Here is a 21,823-nt window from a genome sequence, read left to right on the forward strand (position 1 = left end):
TCCAGACTTACGCTCTCAGCTGCTGTCCTAATCCCACACTCCTCCCAAAGCCTGAGTCTCATACAAGAGCAAGGAAAGGAAAATGAGCGTTGGAAGGGGAGCTGGAGGAAAAGCTTGTTTGCACCATTGCACAGTTGGGGTGGCTGTGGTTGGGCTGATTCAACCAGAGCTCCCCAGATAGGTTAGGGCCCAGCCCCACCTAGCAGAGCTCACATTCACCACCACCCACTCCTGTTTCCGGGCCGTGTGTGATACCTGACCTTCCTGCTGCGGCAGGGCTGGGGCACCTTTGCTCCTTACCTTCCACCTTCTCGGCTTAGTGGACATCCTAAAGCACTGGCCAGAAGGCACTGGGGGATCCAGGATGCTCTGGGCTTGCCCGGGGGGATTCGTGTCAACACCATCACACCTCCATGCATCCCTGCATGTCATGCACACAGGCAGTCAGGGGCCTACCGGTCTGCTCTACTAGTCCTGAGACTGTACACGACAATGTCTCAACAGGGAACCCAGTGTAATCTCACACTTGCCCTGGTAGGTGGATACACATGTGCACACACATGTGTGCAATATACACAGTATGCATGAAAAGTCTGAGCGGGGCACAGTGGCTCACGCCTGTAATCCCAGCACTTTGGGAGGCTGAGGCGGGTGGATCACCTGAGGTCAGGAGTTTGAGACCAGCCTGGACAACATGATGAAACCCTGTCTCTACTAAAAATACAAAAATTAGCTGGGCGTGGTGGCAGGAGCCTGTAATCCCAGCTACTCGGGAGGCTGAGGCAGGAAAATCACTTGAACCTGGGAGGTGGAGGTTGCAGTGAGCTGAGATCACACCATTGCACTCCAGCCTGGGCAACAGAGCTAGACTCCGTCTCAAAAAAAAAAAAAACAAAAACAAAAAAAGAAAAGTCTGACTGAAGTCAGAGTTATTTCAGCCACCAGGCTCTCAATATGACCAGCTGTATGACTTTGGACTAGATACTTAACCTCTATGCCTCAGGGGCTTTATCTGCAAAATAAAAAACCTTGGCCAGGCGCAGTGGCTCATGCCTGTAATTCCAGCACTTTGGGAGCTGAGGTGGGTGGATCACGAGGTCAGGAGTTCAAGACCAGCCTGGCCAACATGGTGAAACCCCGTCTCTACTGAAAATACAAAAATTAGCTGGGTGTGGTGGTGGGTGCCTGTAATCCGAGCTACTCAGGAGGCTGATGGAGAGAATTGCTTGACCCCAGGGGGCGGAGGTTGCAGTGAGCCGAGATCGTGCCACTGCACTCCAGCCTGGGTGACAGAGCAAGACTCCATCTCAAAAAACAAAAAACAAAAACCAAAAAACCCTCATAGGATATGTTTGTGAGAAACAGCTGAGAAATGGATTAATAAATATCCATAATTATAAACTGACTTACATATAAACGGCATACAGGATATGGCAGCACTTACAGCAGCCCCTGGCACATGGAAGTGTCGTGTAAAGATGTGCTATTATCATCACCAACATCTTGAGTGCCATGTGTCTGGGAACACATGAGGATTCAGAGCAAAGCCACACAACAGATTCCCACAAGAAGCACCACAAATGACTCCTAGAACCTGTGTCAGAGGAAAGGCAGGGAAGAAACGGGGGAGGTAAAACTTTCTGAGGACCACCCAGGAGGAACCCAGCTCAAGTCCAGTGACTGTAAACAAAGTTTTAAGAACCCAAGAGGCTGGGCCCAAGCCGGAAAAGGCTGTACCCTTGGAGATCAAGGGATGTGAGAGAAAAACTCAGCCAGGTCCTAGAGGTAGAAATCAAGTCAATTTGAAGAAAATACGGAGTTCCCCCTGGGACCAGCAGGTACCAGCTGACTGGAAAGAAGGAACAGAAGGCCTGGAGAAACTAGAATGTTCTATGCCCTGGCCCACGCTCAGTCACCCAGTACATCTGAGGGCTTGTAACCCCAAGATCCTTTCTCACTGAGATGAAAATAGATGCCACATTTGAAGAGTCTCCAAGTTTGTGGTTCTACAGCAGACACCGCTTACAGAAAAGACAATGGAACTGGAAAGGAAAAGGCGGCCTTGCATCCTAGGGCCTGCTGCCGGGAGGAAACAGCACTCCTCCCTCTATAATCCAAAGATGGCTTTGTGATAGCCACTTGCCAGAGTAGAATAAACCTCCCCTGGGCCTTATTCCCAGTGGATTCCACAGCACCCAGCATGACAGAGCTTAACAAACCAGAGTTTAAGACTTTGCGAATAATAAACAGATGTCTTCCCAGGGACAAGCAGACTGGGGGCCCTCTGCGCCTCATGGTCCTGCCCCTGGCTGGTCCTCCCTCCTCCAGCTGGAGCCCAAGTTGGAGCTCAAGGTCTGCATCTGTCTGAGGCCCCTGCTCCAGTTTCCTTTCCCAGAACTCAGGGACCTCAGGGGAGGGGGCAGGGAGGAACAGCAGAGAGGGAAGAGAACAGAGAACAAGAGGGAGGGTGAGTTGGAGCAGAAAAAGCTGGGGCCAGAACTGGGAGTTTCTGGGACAGCCCCAGCTTCAAATATTCTGTCCAACTGTCTGACCACAGGCCATAACTTGTGGACAATTTTTATTTGAGAAAAGAGGGTAACATGAAGCCATAGGTGGGATGGTGAGGAAAGAAACCAGGGCTGTCTCTTGGGATCTAGATGGCCCCATGTCCACCCTGAGGACCTCCACCTGGGAGACGATGATGCCCGTGATATGCTGATAATGACAGCAGCTATCACTCAAAGGACATATGGCCTGCCCACCACTCAGCAGAGCTTTGTGTGCACTGCCTCATAATCTTATGGAAGTGTAGGCTTGGAAGTGTTTTTTTTTTTTTTTTTGAGATGGAGTTCTGCTCTTGTTACCCAGGCTGGAGTGCAATGGTGCGATCTCGGCTCACTGCAACCTCTGCCTCCTGGGTTCAAGCGATTCTCCTGCCTCAGCCTCCTGCGTAGCTGGGGTTACAGGCATGCACCACCATGCCCGGCTAATTTTGTTTTTTAGTAGAGACGGGGTTTCTCCATGTTGGTCAGGCTGGTCTTGAACTCCTGACTTCAGCTGATCCGCCTGCCTCAGCCTCCCAAAGTGCTGGAATTACAGGAATGAGCCACTGCGACTGGCCGGAAGTCTTAATCCTGCAGTCTCTGTGCCTCCCCTGTGCCTCAGTTTCCTTATGCGTAAAAAGCAGAATAATAATGCCTCCCTCATGGTCTGCTGGGAGGATGCAAAAAGATACTTGACATACAGTAGGTATTCAACTAATACTGGTTATTATTAATTCTCACAATTACCCAGAGAGGTGGGGCTTATATTTATGCCCATTTTACAGACAAAGAAACTTTCACATAGCCAGAAAGGAGCGGAGCTAGGACTCGAAGTGGGGTGGTTTGTCTATGAAGAACAGGCGCTCTCGACCACTCCATGACAGATGGCACAGATTAGTGGTTACATGCACAAACGTTACAGCCAAGTGGCTGAGTCAGACTTCCAGCTCAGTCACAGATGGGCTGTGTGTACGGAAGCAAGCTGCTAGACCTCTCAGTACCTTGGTTTGCTCACCTGCAAAATGGGTGTCTCTGGCCAGGCACAGTAGCCCATGCCTGTAATTTCAGCATTTTGGGAGGCCGAGGCAGGAGGATTGCTTGGGCCCAGGAGCGCAAGACCAGCCTGGGCAAAAGGGCGAAATCCCATCTCTGCAAAAAATTAGCTGAGCATGCCGGGCGCGGTGGCTCACACCTGTAATCCCAGCACTTTGGGAGGCCGAGGCAGGCAGATCACGAGGTCGGGAATTCGAGACCATCCTGGCCAACATGGTGAAACCCCATAAAAGATCCAAAAAATTAGCTGGGCGTGGTGGCGGGTGCCTGTAATCCTAGCTACTTGGGAGGCTGAAGCAGGAGAATCACTTGAATCTGGAAGGCAGAGGTTGCAGTGGACCAAGATGCACTCCAGCCTGGGCAACAGAGTGAGATTCCGTTTCAAAAAAATAATTAAAAATTAGCTGAGCATGGTGGCGCCACGCCTGTGGTCCCAACTACCCGGGAGGCTGAGATGGGGGGATCACCTCTGCCTGGGAAGTCAAGGCTGCAGTGAGCCGAGATCACGCCACTGCACTCTAGCCTGGGCGACAGAGTAAGACCCTGTCTCAAAAAAATCAGGGTGTCTTTGCTCATTCTGGGCTCTGTCTCTGTGTCCCTGGAGGCCCAGTGGCTCTGTGCCTCTGTAAAGGTCTGAGGGGGCAGCAAGCAGATCTGGGCCAAGGATGGAGGTACCAGCAACCCTCTCCTTCCAGAGATAACCCCTCAGCCCTCACCTCAGGAACAGCTGTCCTGGGGAATTTCATCCAGGATGGGAGAACTGGTCAGGCCACTGAGTGCAAATAGTTTCAGAGAGGTGGGGCTCTTGAGGCCCCTTCCGGGAGATGACACAGGTATGTCCTTTGAAGAGCATAAATGGCCATGCCACATTAGTTACCCTGCTGGTTCACAGGGCCGTTGGCCTTGCCCTCTGCTCTGGACACATGGGGCCCTCTCTCTCAAAGAGAAAGGACAGTCAGGAAGGGGAAAGAGAAGATGTGGAAGGAATCCCTGACCTGGGGACGGGTATATGCCCCAGAGGCAGAGGCCTGCACATTCTGGCTGGAGCCTGGACAAGACAGAAGAGCACCTTTTATGGGGGCTGTGCTGGTCAAAAGCAGTTCTCTGGGCCCCAGTGTGTAAATAGCTGGTGATGGGCTGGGAGCAGAGGCCCCTTGAAACCAGTCAGTGCCTGGAGAACCCCGCAACGCTCTTCACCCAATCCAGCCACACCAGGGCAACACACTGGGCAACAGCCCCACCTGGTGGACGATCAGGGACTACAATGGGCCAGGGAGTATGGGAGAGCAAAGAATGACAAGAAGAGGAAAGCAGGGGAAAAATCATAGCAGGGGTTTACAGGCAAAGGGGCTTTGAGGTCGTCTTACTGGCAGAGGCCCCTCTTACAGCATGCGCTCTAAGCCCCATGTGTTAGAAAGTTCTATGTTTTTTGAAAATCTGCCTCCACCAGTCCTGCTAACCCCCTACTTCAAGGCTTGCTAGGGCAACCTTTTAAATATTTGCATACAGCTACAGTATCCCTCCTAAATCTTCCCCTTTGGTGCAGCCTTCCAGAGTTTGATCTGACCTCTCACCTCCTGCATCTTTTTTTTTTTTTTTTTTTTTTTTTACTTGGCTATCCTTTCTTTCTTTTCTTTCTTTTTTTTTTTTGAGACGGATTCTCACTCTGTCACCCAGGCTGGAGCGCAATGGTGCGATGTTGGCTTACTGCAACCTCTGCCTCCCGGGTTCAAGCGATTCTTGTGCCTCAGCCTCCTGAGTAGCTGTGATTACAGGCGCATGCCACCAGGCCCAGTTTTTTGTTGTTGTTGTTGTTTTGTATTTTTAGTAGAGATGGGGGTTTCACCATGTTGGTCAGGCTGGCCTCGAACTCCTGACCTCGTGATCCGCCCGCCTTGGCCTCCCAAAGTGCTGGGATTACAGGCATGAGCCACCGTCCCCAGTGGTTATCCTTTCTTAAATACATTAACTTCCAAGGAATCACTTCCAATTCTATCCCTCTCCCATACCAGCAGCAGCATTTAAAAAATCCCTTTATATTTCAGCCTCCCTGTCTCAGTGTTTGATATACTAGGAAAGTCAATGCTCAGATTGAGAGTTAATTCATGAGTAAAAAGCCTAGACTTTGAAATCAGATAGAACCTTGTTCAAGTCCAGGCTCTGCCACTTACTAGCTAAATCACTTTGAGCAAGTTTGCCTTTCTGAGCCTCAGTTTCCTATCCGCAAATTGGAGATAGAGGTGTTTACTACCTAGAGTTGTGGTGAATAAATATTAAATAAGACAGTACAGGTAAAACACCTAAGGACAGCTCCTGCAACACCATTCAGCTCCTAAGGAGCAATTACAGCCACATTCCCCTGAGTTTAAAGGTTGTAGGGAATGCTCTGGGGAAGAGAAAAGTGAAGGGGCCAAAGAAGGAGAAGAGACTTTCTGGAATTAGCCTTTCTCAACTAGCAGATGGGTAACTTGTTCCAATCCCATTTCTAGCAGTGTCTGTTGCCACCCCTAGGAAGGGGCAGGCCTTGACAGCTCTTTGAAACTTGAGGATTTAAAATTTAAATGTCTTTGAGGGCAAGATAAACACACCTACTGCTCAGCAGGGAAAGGGAAACTTGGCAGGGGCCCCAGAACTTTCCCCACCCCCAGCCCTCCCTAAACTTCCTCTTGTGGTTTTTCAAGAGTACAACCTGTTCTCCACAGCCAAGCCAGTGTCTGGGGCAGGGGGCCAGGGCGTGCCAAGGGCTCCGCTGCACCCCACCCTACCAGCGAGCGAGGGAGGAAGGTGCATGCGTGGGAGAAGAGCAGCATGGAGGTTTATCATTCTTAAGGTTCACATCCTGCTTACCCGTTTTCTCAGTGCAGCCACCCTCTACCCAGTTCCCACCCTTGACTCCCAGCATCAATACCCCTGTCCCCAACACACACTCCTTTCTCAAAGACAGATGCACGAAGTGTAGGCAGAAAGGGACCACCTCAAGGCCTCCCCAGACCTGTGGGGAAGGTCCTTGTAAGAAATTTAAAAGCATTTCAGAAAGAAGGTGGAAAAGGGGCTGGAATCCATGGAAACTGTCCTGTGCCCTTGCTTGCACACCAGCATTATCCCAGCCTGTCTGGAGGGACTGGGTAGGATACACGGATGCAGCTTTGGAAGCAGGAGCTGTGGGAAAGAGAGGTGTGAGCATCTTAAGCTTGCACCCACTCCTTAGCCATCTTCCTTACTCAGCTACCAAGCTGGAATGCACATCTAGAATGTGAGCATCTCTGCTATTCTTAATTCCCAACAAAAGAGGTGTCTTGGTTTCCCACGTCCCCAGATTCTGGCACATCACGTCCAAGTTGAGAAGTTCTTTCTTGAATATAATCTTAGTTCATTCCTCTTGGTTTATTCACATTCCCCCTTTCCCTTTGAGTGAGGCTTACACAGGGGAAAACATTCATACACTTGTGTGCACGCATGCACACACGTGCATGCACGCACACACACACACACGCAGCCATCAGGAAAGGATACCAGTTCTGTGCAGTTCCCACAACCCTATTCCAGGCCTGCTGGGCTCACTGTAAACAGTACCAGCCCCACGACTCAGGTAACAGATGGCTGTATCATCCAAGATACAGGACCACAGACTCCCTTTAGGAAACTCCTAAGTTCCTGGCTCAAGTGCACATTTTATGTGGTCAGTGAAGGAGGCAGGCTAGCCTAATGGTTAAGAATAAAGCCTCCCAGCTGGGCGTGGTAGCTCATGCCTGTAATCCCAGCACTTTGGGAGGCCGAGGCGGGTGGATCACGAGGTCAGGAGATCGAGACCATCCTGGCTAACACGGTGAAACCCCGTCTCTACTAAAAACACAAAAAATTAGCCGGGCATGGTGGTGGGCGCCTGTAGTCCCAGCTACTCAGGAGGCTGAGGCAGGAGAATGGCGTGAACCCAGGAGGCAGAGCTTGCAGTGAGCCGAGATCACACCACTGCACTCCAGCCTGGGCGACAGAGCGAGACTCCGTCTCAAAAAATAAATAAATAAATAAATAAACCCTCCCAAATCAAGTGACCTGGGTTTAAATCCCAGCTCTGCCATTTGTTTCTTGTGTCTGAAGGAAGATTACTTATCTCCAGTGCCTGCGTTTCCTCGTCTATAAAATGGAGAGAATCCTAATGCCTACCTCGTAGGACTGTATTAGGAGGTTTAAATGAGATATGATCTCTAAGTCACTTAGAAGAGTACCTGACAGTGTTATGTAACTGTTAGCTAGTATTCTGAGCCCTTGAGGGAAGAGGGAAGGGGAAGTCGTAAGGAGAAGATGCTTGGGACCATGGAGGTCATGATCTCAATGACTGGCATAGACTAGGACTCTGCTAGAATTATCAGAGAAGCTTTCAGTGTTAAGTTCCAGGCGGAAGAAACTGTGATTTGATTACCATGACATCCCCAACAGCTGTGGGAATAGCCTGTGCAGATGGAGTATGGCCACAGCAAATAGGTGCTGAATGAATTAATAAATTGGTGTGTCAGTCATTTCCCAAAGGAGCCCCGGAATTGAACGGCCAGAAGAATCTGTGAGGAAGCAAAGGGAGATCCACTTCTCCATCCATGTCTGGTCCCAAAGAGAAATGAGGTGGTAGGCAGAGGGCAAGGACTCGTCAGAGGAAACGGTCTCAGAGTCCAGGGATGGGGAGGGGGTGCCCAGGATTGTGTGGACTGTCACATCACCCCCAGGTGGACCCTCCCAGCTGCACCCAGCTGGGAATTCCTGGGTTCTTGGGACCCAGCCCAGAAAATTGCCTTTTCTGGGACTCATCCTGTTCATCCCCTTGATGCTTAGACAGTGGATTAAAGGGAGCGGGAATTGTTTCTGGGTTGCCCCTATATTCCAGTGTCCAACACCACAGCTGGGATTCAATCCAGCTCTGTGGAATAAGTGCCCCCAAAGACTTCTATGCTTTTCATCCTTCTGAATCGAACTCAAATGTCCTTTTCTCTCTAAAGCCTTCCCAGTCACCCCAGCCAGTGCACTTGATATCTATGTCTGTTCTGTGATCCATATTAGCTGTGGATAAATAACATCATTGCACCCTCAGCATTCCATATAATGCCAGGCACATAGTGGGTGTTCAACCAATGCAAATGAATAACTTAATGCTCCCTTAATAACAGCAACCAATGTATTCAGTTATTCCTCTTGTTGACACTTCAAGAGACACAGAGGAGGCTAAGATCATCACCTATGTACCAATCAGACACCACTGAGGGGTTCCTCCCTCCAATTTCACCCCGGTGCACTGGTCAGAGCACCCACAGACTCCCCATCCACATTGGTCTGCCCTCCTAGAGGCCTTCCACCCCATCTTTGAGGCACGAGAAGAGCAACAGCTCGGTAAAGCCAGGGGGCTTCCAGATCAGCTGGAGGGGGTTGTGCCGATGTGTGTACATACAGACGGCTCAGGGCCTTTGGGGGTTTCTCTGCCCTTCAACTCCGTGCAGAACATCTCCCTCAGTGGGAAAGTTAGCCAAGCTTTGGGTGCCAACTGGGAAGTGATGATGCAGCGACCCCGTTGACCCACCCAGCGCCGATCCCCAACGCATGGTCTGACATGCCTGAGCTGACATCCCATCTACCCCGGTTTCTCCAGCCCCCAAGCCTACCTCCTCGGCAGGTGAGCTCCCCGGAGCACCAACTGGGGTCGCCAGCGCTCTCTCCCGCCGCCTCTGGTGCCTGCCTTTGAGGAGTTGGGGTGGTCGCAACCACCAGCCACGAGGAGGGGATTGCACCTCTCTCCCCGGCGTCCGAACAGAGCCAGTCTCCACCCCTGCAGGGGCGAAGTGTTTACAAAGTCCGCGCCGCGCCGCCGATCCCGAGCTGGGCAGGAAGTGGGGAAGAGGGGGCGGAGGAGACAAAGGGGCTGGTGCTCTGCTCAGCCAAGTTTCAGTCCCTGGCCCGACCCCTCCACCCCCTGCACATCCTCGGCGAGACCAGGAGGCTCATCCGGCGCCGCAAACCCCCGCCCGCAGCCCCCGCCCCACACGGCATAGGTGAGGGGGCGGGGCGCCACAGAGGCTCAGTGTGGGCGACCGGCCGGGGCGGCACGGGTTCCCAGACCGTTGCCTCCCGGCGTTCGCAACTCCTCCACGTGCTATTCAGGAAGTAAACAAAATCATGAGGAGCGATTTCTTTTTCTTTTTCTTGAGACGGAGTCTCCCTCTGTCGCCCAGGCTGGAGTGCAGTGGCGCGATCTCGGCTCACTGCAGCCTGCGCCTCCCGGATTCAAGCGATTCTCCTGCCTCAGCCTCCGGAGTAGCTGGGACTACAGGCGCCCGCCAGCACGCCCGGCTAATTTTGTGTACTTTTAGTAGAGACAGGGTTTCACCATGTTGGTCAGGCTGGTCTCGAACTCCTGACCTCAGGTGATCCACCCGCCTCGGCTTCCCAAAGTGCTGGGATTACAGGCGTGAGCCACCGCGCCCGGCCAATTTCTTGACTCTTACTACACGTCAGGCACTATGACAGACCCTTTCTGTGTATCATCCCATCTTACCCCCAGTTTTACAGAAGAGGAAACTGAGACACACTGAAGATTAGGTCAAGTGCCCGAAGTACCACACCTGGCTAGTGTTAGGATTCAAACCCAGAGTCTGCGTCCTGCCAGGCAACTGCAAATGGGGACGATTACGGTGCAGCCAGAGGGGCTGACAGGCCAGGTAGAAAACAACTGGCAGCCGCGGGCACCCCACGCCCTGGGAGTGAGGCGGCAAGGGACAAGTCTCCCGCCCCACCCAGACTTGCCTCGCAAATCCTTGCGGGTTGAGGGCGCAAAGGCAGCAGGATGCAGCGACAGACTTGGACTAGGTAGTCCAGGCTCTACTCCAAGTGGGCCATTGACAGGCTGGGCGGCCCTCAGCACAAAATCACGAAGCTGGATGCTCCAGTGTTTCCCAACATTACCTGCTCAGGAGAATCATCTGGGGAGCTCCTTAATGAGAAAGATTCCCAAGTCCCTCTTCCACAGAGTGAAGTCACTGGGATTGGGCTGGGCCCAGCCAGGTGTTGCTAATAATCAGACAAGTTTGGAAAACCCTGCAAGTGTAGTTGACCTCCTGGGTCCTTCCAGGAGTGTGCTCTTTACAAGAACCGATTTTCATATTAAAATAGGTTTCTTTTAACTCAGTGAAACCCAGCGCGTTTTCCCGGTCCACAACCAAGCCACTTAAGGCCCCAGAACACTTCACTTTCAAAAGGTCACGTGAGGCGGGTGCGGTAGCTCAAGCCTGTAATCCCAGCACGTTGGGAGGCCGAGGCCGCGGATTGCTTGAGCCCAGGAGTTCGAGACCAGCCTGGCCAACATGGCGAAATTCGGTCTCTACTAAAAATACAAAAACTAGCGGGGCGTGGTGGTGCCCGCCTGTAATCCCAGCTACTCCGGAGGCTGAGGCGGGAGGATCGCTTGAGCCCGGGAGGTGGCGATCGCGCCATTGCACTCTAGCCTGGGAGACAGAGAAGACTGTTATCTTAAAAAAAAAAAAAAAAAAAAAAAAAAAGTCACGTGAGCCGGGGTCACCGCAGGCGTCCCCCAACCGACTGGGCTTCGGAAAACCAAGGGGCGCACGCCGCCCCGCCCCGTCCCGCCCCGCGACTACAAGTCCCATCGCGCCCCGCGCTCGTGCACACTACGCCAGAGCAAGATGGCCGACGCGGCGGCCACAGCTGGGGCCGGCGGCTCTGGAACGGTAAGGGCAAGAAGCGCGGACCCGGAGCCGAGAGAGTTTGGGTATCCTGCAACTTTCCCCTAGACTGAGCAACAAGCTAGGCCCCATAAATCCAGCCCCATCATGAGCTCCGACTGGCGGAGGGTCTTTTCAGGCCGTACGCGCCCCCTCCCTGGGACTTGGCTGCGGCCGCCGGAGTTGGCGGACCTGTGTCTTGATTGGCTCCTTTGCTGTTGGGGGTTGGGAACCCGGAACACCCCCTGATTGGTCCGAACATGCCATTTTCGCCTTCTTATTGGCCGGCCAAAGTTGAAAGGCATTCCCGTTTCAAAACATTTAGCTTTCTTACTTTTTCGTGCTGTTTTCTTTTGTCCTCCTCGCCGTCACCTCTTGTTACTGTTTTCATTTTCCCTTTCAATGAAATGGTGTGAAGATGGGGGGCACAAGAGAGGGATCCTATTTTTTCTGGGGGACAGGTCTTAATCCCATCATGCGTGTTTCTTCAGCTGTGTATTCTAATAATCTGCTAAAGTAGAAAGTAAAAGACCTGCTATTTTATCTCACTGGGACCGTACTTTTTAGGTGGGCGGAAAAGTAGTCTCTGTATTTAAAGCACCTTGGGTGCTCAATTTTTACTCAGTTGGCCAAGATCTGTAAATCTAAACATTAAGCACTGATTTTTAAAATAAAAGTAGTAAAAGAACTTTGTTTGCCATTGACCACGTATGAACTATGTGATTGCATCCTTCTCCTGTGGATGAAAATCTTTCTGGGCTGCTGCTTCACAGAGATCGGGAAGTAAACAGTCCACTAACCCTGCCGATAACTATCATCTGGCCCGGAGGAGAACCCTGCAGGTGGTTGTGAGCTCCTTGCTGACAGAGGCAGGGTTTGAGAGTGCTGAGAAAGCATCCGTGGAAACGCTGACAGAGATGCTGCAGAGCTGTGAGTACACAGAAACACTAGTCCTTGGAGTCAACCCCAACATCAGTTCAGTGCCCTGCTTTGTGATAGTGTTTGAGAGGATTTAAGAAAAAGATAAACTTTTTTCTTAAGAGGGGAGAAAAAAATTTTTTTTTAATGTAAAAAGTTGAGAAAAGAGCATAATGGGCTGAGCGCGGTGGCTCACGCCTGTAATCCCAGTACTTTGGGAGGCCAAGGTGGGTGAATCACCTGAAGTCAGGAGTTCAAGACGAAACCCCGTCTCTACTAAAAAATACAAAAAAAAATTAGCTGGGCGTGGTGGCTGGTGCCTGTAATCCCAGCTACTCGGGAGGCTGAGGCAGGAGAATTGCTTGAATCTGGGAGGCAGAGGTTACAGTAAACTGAGATCGCACCACTGCACTCCAGCCTGTGAGGCTCCGTCCCCAACAACAAAAACAGAAAAGAGCATAATGAAGTGACTTACGGGCTTTAGAATCAGATAGACTTGGGTGTACATCATCACTCTGTCACTTAATAGCTTGGGCAAGCCACTGAATCTCCTGAACCTCAATTTCCTCATTTGTGAAATGAGATAACAGTTTGTACCTCATGGAGTTGCGAATGTAAGTGAGATATATATATAAAACATTCAGTGCTGGGGAGATTATAAGCTCTTGGTGAGTTATGGGTGCCCTTAAGGACTTTTGTTGGGGAGTCAGGGCTAATTCCCCATGCAATAGATATCATCACATTATGTAATCAAATGCTAGATTGTGTGATACAAAGAATGAAGGGGAAAAGCCACTTTTTTTTTTTTTTTTGAGACAGAGTTTCACTCTGTTGCCCAGGCTGGGGTGCTACAGTTTCATAATCTCAGCTCACTACAGCCTCCGCCTCCTGGGTTCAAGCAATTCTCCTGCCACAGCCTCTCAAGTAGCTGGAATCATAGCCATGCACTACCACTCCTGGCTAATTTTTGTATTTTTAGTAGAGACAGGGTTTCACCGTGTTGGCCAGGCTGGTCTCAAACTGTTGACCTCAGGTGATCCGCCCACCTCTCAATGTGCTGGGATTACAGGCGTGAGCCACCGCACCCAGCTGAAAAGCCACTTTTAAAAGGAAATGTGTTGAGATTTAGAAGCCCGGGTGTGGTCTCACAGAGGCTTTTCTGCGTGTACAACATATTTCCCTGTTTTGAACTTTCGGGGGATGGGATAGGATGAGAGTTGGAAGTATTTATGGTGTTTCTTAGGGATCAACAACTATGAAAGGAAGTAGGAGAAAGGTTTGGGCAGAGGGAGAAGTGGAGTGCAATGCAGGCCAAACAAAGAACTGGACAACTTAGCCAGGAACCCTGGAGCATCATTGCCCATCAAGCTGAAAAGGCCCTGCCTTTATACTCAGGTCTTGATCAAACACTAGATGTGGGCTACCCCAAGAAGGGTGATCTTGGGCAAGGTAATTCTCTGCAGCTGATGTTTGGCACTTTTAAATACCAAATGTTTTCCTAAAGCAGTGATCTGAATCATTTTGGCTTCAGAACTCCTATATTTATTCATTTAGAGATGGGGTCTCGCTGTGTTGCCCATGCTGGCCTCAAACTTCTGGACCTAAGCCTCCCACATAGCTGGGACTACAGGCATGTGCCACCATGCCCAGCTCTCAGAATCCCTTTTTATTTTTATTTTTATTTTTTTTGAGACAGAGTGTCACTTTGTCTCCCAGGCTGGAGTGCAGTGGCCGGATCTCAGCTCACTGCAAGCTCCGGCTCCCGGGTCCACGCCATTCTCCTGCCTCAGCCTCCCGAGTAGCTGGGACTACAGGCGCCCGCCACCTCGCCCAGCTAGTTTTTTTTGTATTTTTTAGTAGAGACGGGGTTTCACCATGTTAGCCAGGATGGTCTCGATCTCCTGACCTTGTGATCCACCTGTCTCCCCAAAGTGCTGGGATTACAGGCTTGAGCCACCGCGCCCGGCCAGAATCTCTTTTTATTAATAAACATTGAGGACCCCAAATAGCTTTTGTATATGTGTATTTGCCACGTTAGAAAAAACAAATTTTGGGACTGGGCGTGGTGGCTCACGCCTGTAATCCCAGCACTTTGGGAGGTTGAGGTGGGTGTATCGCCTGAGGTCAGGAGTTTTGAGACCAGCCTGGCCAGCATAGTGAAACCCTGTCTCTACTAAAAATACAAAAAATTAGCTGGGTGTGGTGGCGGGCACCTGTAATTCCAGCTACTCTGGAGGCTGAGGCAGGAGAATCACTTGAACCCAGGAGGTGGAGGTTGCATTGAGCCAAGATCACACCATTGTACTCCAGCCTGGGCAACAAGAGCGAAACTCCGTCTCAAAAAAAAAAAAGAAGAAGAAAAAGGAAATTTCGAAAACAAGAATGTACGATTACATATTCTGTTATTCATCAGACCCATGATGTCATCAAAAGTCACATAGACTCAGGAAAACTACCTGAGAGAATGAGAGTGAAAAAGTCAAATGATGACTTAATTTTATTATGAAAATAGTTTTGACCTGTGTGGACTTTAGAAAAGATTTTGGGGCCTACCACAGGTTCCACTACTTTTTGAACTTTGTCCTAAAGGAATGAATTAATAGTTCCCAAGGGATAAGAATGCAGTTCTTGGAACAGTCTTGGAATTTAGAGTTTAAAAGTCATGTATAGAGGCTGGTATTAGTGACTTGCTCAGAGTAGCAGGGGAATTGGTGGTAGGTCCCCTGTTAGATACCCTTCCCTGTCAAGCACCACTCGCTTTTATTTTCTGAGCCACTTAAAATCTGAGCCAACATTTTATCCCTAGAGCAGGAGTTCTTTACCTTTTGAGGCCCCTTTATACATTTGATAAAATCTGTGGACCCATTCCCCAGAAAATGCTTTTTTTGTGTGTAAAATTCAGCACAGCTTCAGAGTATTCGTGAAACCTCCCGTCTGCCTTGGAAGCTCATTCACAGAACCGAGCTTCAAAACTCCATCTTAGAAACCTTCCTTTTCCCCAAAGGACTTTAGTGTGACTCTTAAATAGAGGTTCAGCTTCAGGCAGAAGAAACAAAAATTGCCCATCAGAGAATAAGACCGTTTTGTGTGTGTGGTGGTGAGATACACATAACCAAATTTATCATTTTAACCATTTTTAAGTGTACAATTCAGTGGTATTAAGTATATTCACAATGTTGTGCAACCATTCACGGTATTTCCAGAACTTTTTCATCATTCTCAACAGAAACTCTGTAAACATAAACAGTAATTCCTCATTCTCCCTCCCCCTCCATTCCCTGGTAACTTCTAATCTACTTTCCATCTCTGGATACCTCATGTAAGTAGAATCTTTGCTTTTGTATCTGTCTTTATTTCACTCTAACATATTTTTCTTTTTTGAGATGCAGTCTGCTCTGTGTCCCAGGCTGGAGTGCAGGTAATCTCGCTCACCTCCTCCGGTAAACCACTTCCACCTCCCAGGTTCAACATTCTCAGCCTCCCAGTAGCTGGGATTATAGGCATAAAGCACTCACCTGGCTAATTTTTTATATTTTTGGTAGAGATGGGGTTTTGCCATGTTGGCCAGGCTGGTCTCGAACTCCTGACCTCAAGTGATCCACCTGCCTCAGCCTCCCAAGTGCTGGGATTACAGGCATAAGCCACCACACCTGGCCCTAGCATAATGTTTCTTTTTTCTTTTCTTTTTTTCTTTTTCTTTTTTTTTTTTTAGGCGGTTCACCCAGCTGGAGTGCAGTGGCTAATCTCTGCTCACTGCCACCTCTCCCGGTTCAAGCTGTTTGCTAGGATTACAGGCAATCACCACTACCCCTGGCTAATTTTTTGTATTTCTTTTAGTAGAGATGGGGTTTCTCGGTCAGATTGGTCTCAAACTCCTGACCTCAGGTAATCCACCCGCCTCGGCCTCCCAAAGTGCTGGGATTACAGGCCTGAGCCACCACACCTGGCCTAGCATAATGTTTTCAAAGTTCATCTATGCTATAACATTACCAGAATTTCCTTCTTTTAAAGGCTGGATAATATTCCATTGTGTGTATATAGCACATTTTGTTTGTTCATTCACCTGTTAATGGACATTGGGTTGTTTCTACCTTTTGGCTATAGTGAATCATGGTGCTGTGAACATTGGTGTACTAGTAGCTGTTTGAATCCCTGCTTTCAGTTCATTTGGGTATATACCTAGCAGTGGAATTGTTGGCTCATCTGGTAATTCTATGTTTAACTTTCTGAGGAACCGAGAATAAGTTTTATGCCTTTAATCCCCTCTTAGACATTTCAGAAATTGGGAGAAGTGCCAAGTCTTACTGTGAGCACACAGCCAGGACCCAGCCCACACTGTCAGATATCGTGGTCACACTTGTTGAGATGGGTGAGTATACCTTCAGTTTCCAGTTCTTCCGTGCAACTGGAGAGAGAAGTTCCTAGGAGTCAGGCATGTCTGCTAAGTGTTCTTCGTTTCCCTCATGGTTCTCTTGATTTGCTTTGAGCTTGAGAGAGTTATCAAGAGAGATTCCTCTGAACACATCTAAGAGGCCTCATAATTCCCTGTTGGGGAATTCTGCCAGAGCTGCTTTTTGCATGGCTGCAAGGTCATTGAGTTGAGAGTTTAAGCCATTTGTCCGTAATACTACTATTCTTTCTGTATTCAATATCCAGTGGTCTGGGCAGTGATTTTTGTTTTCCTGTGTCTTAGGTTTCAATGTGGACACTCTCCCTGCCTATGCAAAACGGTCTCAGAGGATGGTCATCACTGCTCGTAAGTGACTTTGAACTGAGGTACCTAGCAATTTATCAATTAATGCTTGTGGAATGAAGTAATTGACTATGGTAGAGATTGGATTAGTAGCTATTTCCTTGTTGCAGGCTCTCTTCCAATGTTTGGGGCTACCTACAATATAATCTTTATTTGGGCTAGTGGGATTAGCATGTGAAATTCAGTCACCAAAAGGTAAACCATCTTTGAGATATTGCTGTGTTTCTTGTGCTCTAGCCCCAGAAGGGCAAATGATGCTGCTTGGAAAAATGAAAGTTCTTGTTCTCCTTAGATTAAGGGTTGGTACATTGTGGACTATGGGCCAAACGCAGCCTGCCTCCTGTTTTTGTAAATAAAGCCTTATCGGAATGCACCCATATTTACTTATTATCTGTGGCTGTTTTCATGCTATATTAGCATAGTTTAGTTGTGGTAGAGACTGTACCACATGCAAAACCTAAAGTATTTATTATATGGCCCTTTACACAAAGTTTGATGACCTCTACTTTAAGTAAAACTGGGTGCCATAAGCTGAGTGGCGAGTAACCAGTTTGGGCTTGTAGGACCTGGAGAGAATTAACTGGATTTTTTTCTTTTCTTTTTTTTTGGAGATGGAGTCTCGCTTTGCTGCCCAGACTGGAGTGCAGTGGCACAATCTCGGCTGACTACTGCAACCTCTGTCTCCCAGGTTCAAGCTATTCTGCCTCAGCCTCCCAAGTAGCTGGGATTACAGGTGCCCGCCACCACACCCGGCTAACTTTTACATTTTTAGTAGAGGCAGGGTTTTACCATGTTGGACAGGCTGATCTTGATCTCCTGCCCTCGAGTGATCCACCCACCTCAGTCTCCCAAAGTGCTGGGATTACAGGCGTGAGCCACCGCACCCGGCCTGGATTTTTTCTTTAAAGTCACTTTTTTCATGTTGGTATTTTTTTTAAAAACTCCCTCTCAACATATAGCAGTGGAAGGTGCCATTTTCAATCCCCTCTTGTTATCATTAAGCTCACACTTACTGTCCCCAGCTCATTGTTCCTTTTTGTTATCCAAGGTCTGTGAAAAGAGAACCAGCAGCCCATGTAACTTGCGTAGCTCCTCAGCATGCTGTTTTACGTAGTTACTGTGGCCATAGCCATCCACCTCTACCTAAGAGGCTTGTGGGCAGATTGTTGTCAAAAGGAATGTCAACCAAGATTAGCCAGCAGGGCTGGGCATTGTATGCCATCAAAGACTGTTTATGGATTGAAATACAAAATGCAACTTGTTTAGAAAATTGAGGTCTGGCATTTTTTTGAGAAAATGAAGCTTTGGGGAGAGACCATAATCTGTAGAAATCAGGGTCTTGGGTGGAGGGGTAATCAGTTGTGACTCTGTTGCAGCTCCGGTGACCAATCAGCCAGTGACCCCCAAGGCTCTTACTGCAGGGCAGAACCGACCCCACCCGCCGCACATCCCCAGCCATTTTCCTGAGTTCCCTGATCCCCACACCTACATCAAAACTCCGGTGAGTGTTGAAGCCACACTGGGGCTGTGTGTGGTGTAAAGCACGGAGTCAGTTTCTACCGACTGTCATGCGGCAGAGTCCAGTCCAAAAGTTTGTTGATGAAAGGGTGGTTCAAAACTCAGAATGTGGCCAGGCACGTTGGGCTCACATCTGTAATCCCAGCATTTTAGGAGGCCGAGGCAGGAAGATCACTTGAGCCCAGCAGTTCAAGACCAACCTGGGCAGCAGAGCAAGACCCTGTCTCATTTGAAAAATAAAGAAAGAAAGAAAAAAAGAATTCAGATTATCTTTCCTCATTGAGAAACAATTTGGCAAATGAGAATTATGTTCTCAAGTTTACCAGCTAAAGTGTAATTAACAAAGAAATTGAAGCTGACCCCAGTATTGCCTGTCCTACTGAAACACAAAAGTACATAGCCACATAGGAACAAGACTGAAAAGGTATTCCACTAAATGTTCATAGTAATTTTTGGTTGAGATTTTAGGTAATTTTGTTTTGTGTTTACTTTTCTGAGTTTTCCAAATTTTCCATAATAGGAAAATTATTTTTTCAATTGGGGGAAAAGTTACTTTAAAAATATTTAGTAACGGCCAGGAGCAGTGGCTCATGCCTTTAATCCCAACACTTTGGAAGGTCGAGGCAGATGGATCACCTGAGATCAGGAATTCGAGACCAGCCTGGCCAACACAGTGAAACCCCGTCTCCACTAAAATTACAAAAATTGGCTGTGCGTGGTAGCGTATACCTGTAGTTCCAGCTACTCAGGAGGCTGAGGCAGGAGAATCAAACCTGGAAGGCAGAAGTTGCAGTGAGCTGAGATTGCGCCACTGCACTCCAGCCTAGGCAACAGAGCAAGACTCTGTCTCAAAAATAAATAAAAATTAGTAATGGTAATGAAATGGAACTTATCACTCTGAGCCCTAGGTCTGAACAAGAAGAAGATGAGTTATCCTCTGTGGTTTGAATGTGTTCTAATTTGCCTGAATGGCAGTTTTACCTTCGGTTGGGAAGGTGTTCTCCCACACTTCCTTTGCTTCTGCCTCCATACCATATAGTGATGGCCATCGTGCGGGCTGCTGCAGCAAGCCCTCACGTCCTCTGGACGTTTCTCCACACCTCAGGGTGGGGGAGAGGGGAGTAGTAGCTACCCAGCTAATGCAACATAGCCCTTGTCCTTGCCCTTGATCAGATCTCTCTATTAGTTCCCTGGACTGCTGTAACAAAGTGCCACAAACCAGGTGACTTAGAACAACAGAAATTTATTGTCTCACCATTCTGGAGGCTAGAAGTCTAAAATTAAGGTATCATGCTCCCTCTGAAACCTGTAGAGGAGTCCCTCCTTGCATCTTCCTAGATTCTGGTGGTTGGCCAGCATTCTTTGGCGTTTCTTGGCTCATAGGTGCATCACTCCAGCTTTCTGTCTTCACATGGCATTCTTTTTTGTGTGTGGTAGCAGGGGAAGCAGGGGAGACTGGAATTTTATTATTACTCAAATCAGTCTTCCTGAGCATTCAGGGAGCAGAGTTTTTAAGGATAATGTGGTAGGTCGGGGGAAGCCAGTGAGCCAGGAGTACTGATTGGTCAGAGATGAAGTCATAAGGACTCAGGGCCAGGCAAGGTGGCTCGTGCCTGTAATCCCAGCACTTTGGGAGGCCGAGGCGGGGGGATCATTAGGTCAGGAGATCGAGACCATCCTGGCTAACACGGTGAAACACCGTCTCTACTAAAAATACAAAAAATTAGCTGGGCATGGTGGCAGGTGCCTGTAGTCCCAGCTACTCGGGAGGCTAAGGCAGGAGAATAGCATGAACCTGGGAGGCAGAGCTCGCAGTGAGCCAAGATTGTGCCACTGCACTCCAGCCTAGGCGACAGAGCGAGACTCTGTCTCAAGGAAAAAAAAAAAAAAAAAAAAAAATCATAGGGACTCAGAGCTGTCTTCTTGCACTGAGTCAGTTCCTGGGTGGGAGCCACAAGATCAGATGAGCCAGTTTATGGATCTGGGTGGGGCCAGCTGATCCATCAAGTCCAAGATACCTCAAGCACTGATCTTAGGAACAGTTTAGGGAGGGTCAGAATCTTGTAGCCTCCAGCTGCATGACTTCTAAACCATAATTTCTAATCTTATGGCTAATGTTAGTCCTACAAAGGCAATCTAGTCTCCAGGCAAGATGGAGGTCTGCTTTGGGAAAAGGAGTGTCTTTGTTTAACTCTAAACTAAGTTTCTCCCAAAGTTAGTTCAGCCTACGCCCAGGAATGAACAAGGACAGCTTGGAGGGTAGAAGCAAGATGGAGTCAGTTAAGTTAGATTTCTTTCACTGTCTCGTCATAATTTTGTGAAGGTGGTTTCAGTCCTTCCCTTTGGGTTTTAATAACACCTTAATCTTAAGGTGTAGGCTATGAAGATGGGAAAAGGCCATTGATTGCTCTGGCTTCTTCCTGCTGACAGGGGACATTGTGGGAATGGGAGTGAACCCCAAGGTGAGAAGAGTGGAACTGGTTTGCAACTGTCTGAGTGTACTCACGCAGGCCTGGCTGGGTGTTCATGGTTTGCATGGCAGAAACATTAGTACTCTATAGTTTTACTACAGTGTTTAAGTGAAACAGCCCACTATAAGGTAAATAACGAGTCCTTGGATGAGGAGTACAATTCCCAATTTTAAAAACAAAGATTTGAAAGCACTAGTCTGGGGACTTCTAACCCACAAAGAATTTAGAATTTAGTCTAAACTGCAGAAAAAACGCCGAGAACAGCTAACAACAGTGTACTATAGTTTTTCTTTTAAAGCATAATTTTTCTCTCTCCAGTCCCCATTTTTATTAAAAACAAATCATGATACAATGATTTGTTTACAAAATAAACTTTAGTCTTACTGTACTTGGCCCCATTATTTGCATAAAGTGCAGCAAGAATAATTATTTTTCACTTAGACTTTTTAAATTGACTTTGATAGAACTCTGTTCCATGAAGAATCTCAGATAAGACTTTTTCAAAGCAAGCCCAGCCATGGGTTTGTACCCTCAGATACCTATGAGTTGGGCAAATTTCTCTCCTCTTGAGGTCCCAAGATAGCTTGGAGTTCCTGAACCTGTTTGAAAGTGACATTCTTTACTTACCACAGGTCAGGAACCTTGTACAGGGACTCTGTGTGGACAGGGTATAAGGCCAGATTCCCCAGTGGGCTTTAATTGGCTATATAAGTCATCTTTCATTCTTTAAAGAAAGCATGCCATTCCAGTCAAAGCCTTGGTAAAATAACCAATTTCTCCAACTGTGTCCTGTTACAAAAGAAAACAGATTCTTATTGCACTTTTGCAATTAGCTATACTGCCATAAAT

The 21,823-nt window shown here is 48.5% G+C and overlaps 2 protein-coding genes across 11 annotated transcripts in view; one reads left to right on the forward strand and one right to left on the reverse strand.

Moving 5' to 3' along the window:
• Positions 1–9,738, reverse strand: part of CCND3 (cyclin D3) — a 125,039-nt gene extending 115,301 nt beyond the window's left edge. For all 3 annotated transcript variants that reach the window (XM_009205162.3, XM_021936567.2, XM_009205160.3), the window contains exon 1: positions 9,242–9,738. The gene's annotated coding sequence lies outside the window, so the exon portion shown is untranslated. The remainder of the gene's footprint in view (positions 1–9,241) is intronic.
• Positions 9,739–11,252: 1,514 nt separating this feature from the next.
• TAF8 (TATA-box binding protein associated factor 8) overlaps positions 11,253–21,823 on the forward strand; it is a 41,132-nt gene continuing 30,561 nt past the window's right edge. For all 8 annotated transcript variants that reach the window (XM_009205168.2, XM_009205169.2, XM_017957859.2 and 5 more), the window contains exons 1-5: positions 11,253–11,320; positions 12,088–12,244; positions 16,503–16,601; positions 16,926–16,988; positions 18,362–18,486. In XM_009205168.2, coding sequence (XP_009203432.1) covers positions 11,276–11,320; positions 12,088–12,244; positions 16,503–16,601; positions 16,926–16,988; positions 18,362–18,486 — 489 coding nt within the window. In that variant the 5' untranslated portion in view covers positions 11,253–11,275. The remainder of the gene's footprint in view (positions 11,321–12,087; positions 12,245–16,502; positions 16,602–16,925; positions 16,989–18,361; positions 18,487–21,823) is intronic.

This window comes from Papio anubis, chromosome 6 (genome assembly GCF_008728515.1).
Source record: "Papio anubis isolate 15944 chromosome 6, Panubis1.0, whole genome shotgun sequence".
Taxonomy (NCBI): Eukaryota; Metazoa; Chordata; class Mammalia; order Primates; family Cercopithecidae; genus Papio; species Papio anubis.